At 70.3% G+C, this 2,419-nt stretch overlaps 1 protein-coding gene across 1 annotated transcript in view; it reads left to right on the top strand.

Moving 5' to 3' along the window:
• The first annotated feature begins 476 nt into the window (after positions 1-476).
• Positions 477-2,419, top strand: part of ITGA2B (integrin subunit alpha 2b) — a 9,086-nt gene continuing 7,143 nt past the window's right edge. Inside the window, exons 1-8 of the mRNA XM_057383185.1 lie at positions 477-632; positions 706-836; positions 916-1,013; positions 1,097-1,259; positions 1,330-1,379; positions 1,701-1,746; positions 1,937-2,062; positions 2,146-2,193. Of these exons, the coding sequence (XP_057239168.1) occupies positions 487-632; positions 706-836; positions 916-1,013; positions 1,097-1,259; positions 1,330-1,379; positions 1,701-1,746; positions 1,937-2,062; positions 2,146-2,193 (808 nt within the window). The 5' untranslated portion in view covers positions 477-486. The remainder of the gene's footprint in view (positions 633-705; positions 837-915; positions 1,014-1,096; positions 1,260-1,329; positions 1,380-1,700; positions 1,747-1,936; positions 2,063-2,145; positions 2,194-2,419) is intronic.

Raw genomic sequence — 2,419 nt, 5'->3', positions numbered from 1 at the left:
CTGGTGGGGACTGCCTGCACCTTGAAATAGCCACCCCGAGATGGACATCCCAAAATAGCCACCCCGAGATGGACATCCCGAAACGGCCACCCCGAGATGGACATCCCGAAATAGCCACCCCGAGATGGACACCCCGAAACGGCCACCCCAAAATAGCCACCCCGAGATGGACATCCCGAAACGGCCACCCCGACCCCTGCACCCCGCGGCGGGCAGGGTCTGGGCCCGGCGGGCGGTGGGCTCAGGCTGCTCTGTGTCTGTGTGTCCCCGCTTGTCACCATGTGTCCCGGTGCCACTGCCACCTCCCGTCCCCCGCCCTGCTCTGACCGTGTCCTCCCGCACCTCTCTGGCTCCCCGCAGGAGCGGATGTGCTTGCGGGGGGGCCCTTCCTGTGCTCCCCATTCCTGCCGGCCCCGTCCCCAGCTGCATCCCCCCAGATAAGCCAGGGACACCCGGCACGGGCTGTGGCCGCGTTTTGGGGTGACGATGGCGCTGCTGCGGGTGCTGCTTCTCCTCGGGGGGCTGCGCCTGCCCCTCACCCTGGGGCTCCTCCAGGACCCCCCAACCGTCTAYGAGGGACCCCCTGGCAGCTATTTCGGCTTCGCCCTGGATTTCCACATGAGCGAGGGAAGGTAGGGAGGCACCGGGGTGTTGGGGTGGGCACGGCACCCTCCCCCCAACTCTGACACCCGCTCTGCCCCCCAGGCCCAGCGTGGCGGTGGGGGCCCCCCGTGCCAACACCTCCCAGCCCGACGTGGCTCAGCCCGGCGCCGTCTTCCTCTGCTCCTGGCCCCCCGACGAGACCCCCTGCCACCCCCTCCCCATCGACACTGCGGGTGCGTGGGCGCCGTGGAGCGGGGAGTGGGCGCGGGGTGGGTGCCAGCCCCGCACATTCCCCCTCTCCCGCTGCCCCAGGGAACGAGAAGGAGACCCAGGGCACCTTGGAGCTCCGCACCTACAAGTCCCACCAGTGGCTGGGAGCGTCCGTCACCAGCTGGAACGGCAATCTGGTGGTGGGTGATTCGGGGGGATGTGGGTGGTCCTGGGCGGCGGCGGGGTGAAGTGGGCACCCAGCCGGTGCCATCGCCGTGCCCAGGTCTGCGCCCCGCTGCAGCACTGGAACGCGCTGGAGGGGGAGGACGAGGCGTTCCGCACCCCGACCGGCGCCTGCTTCGTGCGCACCCCGGGCCGGCGGCTGCTCTGGTACTCTCCGTGCCGCGACCGGACCATGGCCAGCACCTACCGCCACAGCAGCTACGGTGAGGGGGGCCCGGGGGGTGGGGAGTGCCCCCCACCCCGCGCCCGTCTGACCCTGCCCTGTGCCCGCAGCGCATGACAAGCGCTACTGCGAGATCGGCTTCAGCGCCGCTGTCACCCCGGTGAGAGGCGACTTTGTGGGAGTCGGGGGGTTCGGGCACCTTGGAGGGGTCGGGGGGCCCCCCGGGATATGCATGGGGTGCTGCCAGAGCTGCAGTGGGTRCGGCCGGGATGGTACTGGGGACACGGTGGGGGATGCTGGAGTGGGAATGCCAAGAGGAGAGGCCCTAGGAGTGGGGGGAATGCTGGGCTGGGGGTGCCAGGATGGGGAATACGGGGGTGGGGATACCTGAGAAGAATGCCAGGGTGGGGAATACTGCGGTGGGGATGCCTGGGGGGGATCCGGGGTGCCCGGGGTGGTGCTGAGCCCTCTCCTCCCGCAGGACGGGACGCTGGTGCTGGGTGCCCCCGGCGGGTATTACTTCACGGGTGAGTCCTTCCTGCCGGCGCTGCCCCTCGGCCGCCGCTCCCGGGRTGYTCCCTTGGGATGGGCACGGCGGGARGGGGGCAYCCGGCATGGGACACCCCACGGGTGCCACCCGCAGTGGCTCTGGCGGCCCGGGGCGTGTGGCAGCGGGTGCCCCGTCAGTGCTGGTGCCACCCCCTCTGTGTCCCCCAGGGCTGGTGTACTCGGTGGAGCTGGACAAGATCCTCGGGCGCTTCCTCGGCACGTCCCTGCTGTGGCTGGGGACCCCCGGGCGCCCCACCGAGCCGGTGCCCAGGGACTACGAGGACGGGTACCGGGGTGAGCAGCGGGCACGGGCACCCTGCCCCACTGCCAGCTCCTGCTGCGACACCCCGGGGTCACCAGTGCCCCTYTCCATGCAGGGTACTCGGTGGCTGTGGGCGAGTTTGATGGCAACCCCAAAACCAACGGTAGGGCTGGGGGTGCGGGGGACGGGGGTCGATGGGCCTGGGGCACGGAGTGACCTTGCGGCCCTTCTCAGAAGGGCTGGACTGAGGCTGTGCCAGGACAGGGCACAAGGTCCATCTCTGTGCCCTCGTGCCCCCATATTGCACCAGGGGTATCTCTGTGCCCACCCCGGTGCCGGAGGTGTCCCTGTGCCCATCCCAATGCCAGGAGCATCTCTGTGCCCATCCC

The sequence above is a fragment of the Malurus melanocephalus genome, unplaced genomic scaffold, assembly GCF_030028575.1.
Source record: "Malurus melanocephalus ecotype Western Australia unplaced genomic scaffold, MMel_1.1 scaffold_613, whole genome shotgun sequence".
In the NCBI taxonomy this organism is placed as follows: Eukaryota; Metazoa; Chordata; class Aves; order Passeriformes; family Maluridae; genus Malurus; species Malurus melanocephalus.
Note: the sequence above shows the minus strand (reverse complement) of the source record. Positions and strands in the feature narration are given on the sequence as shown.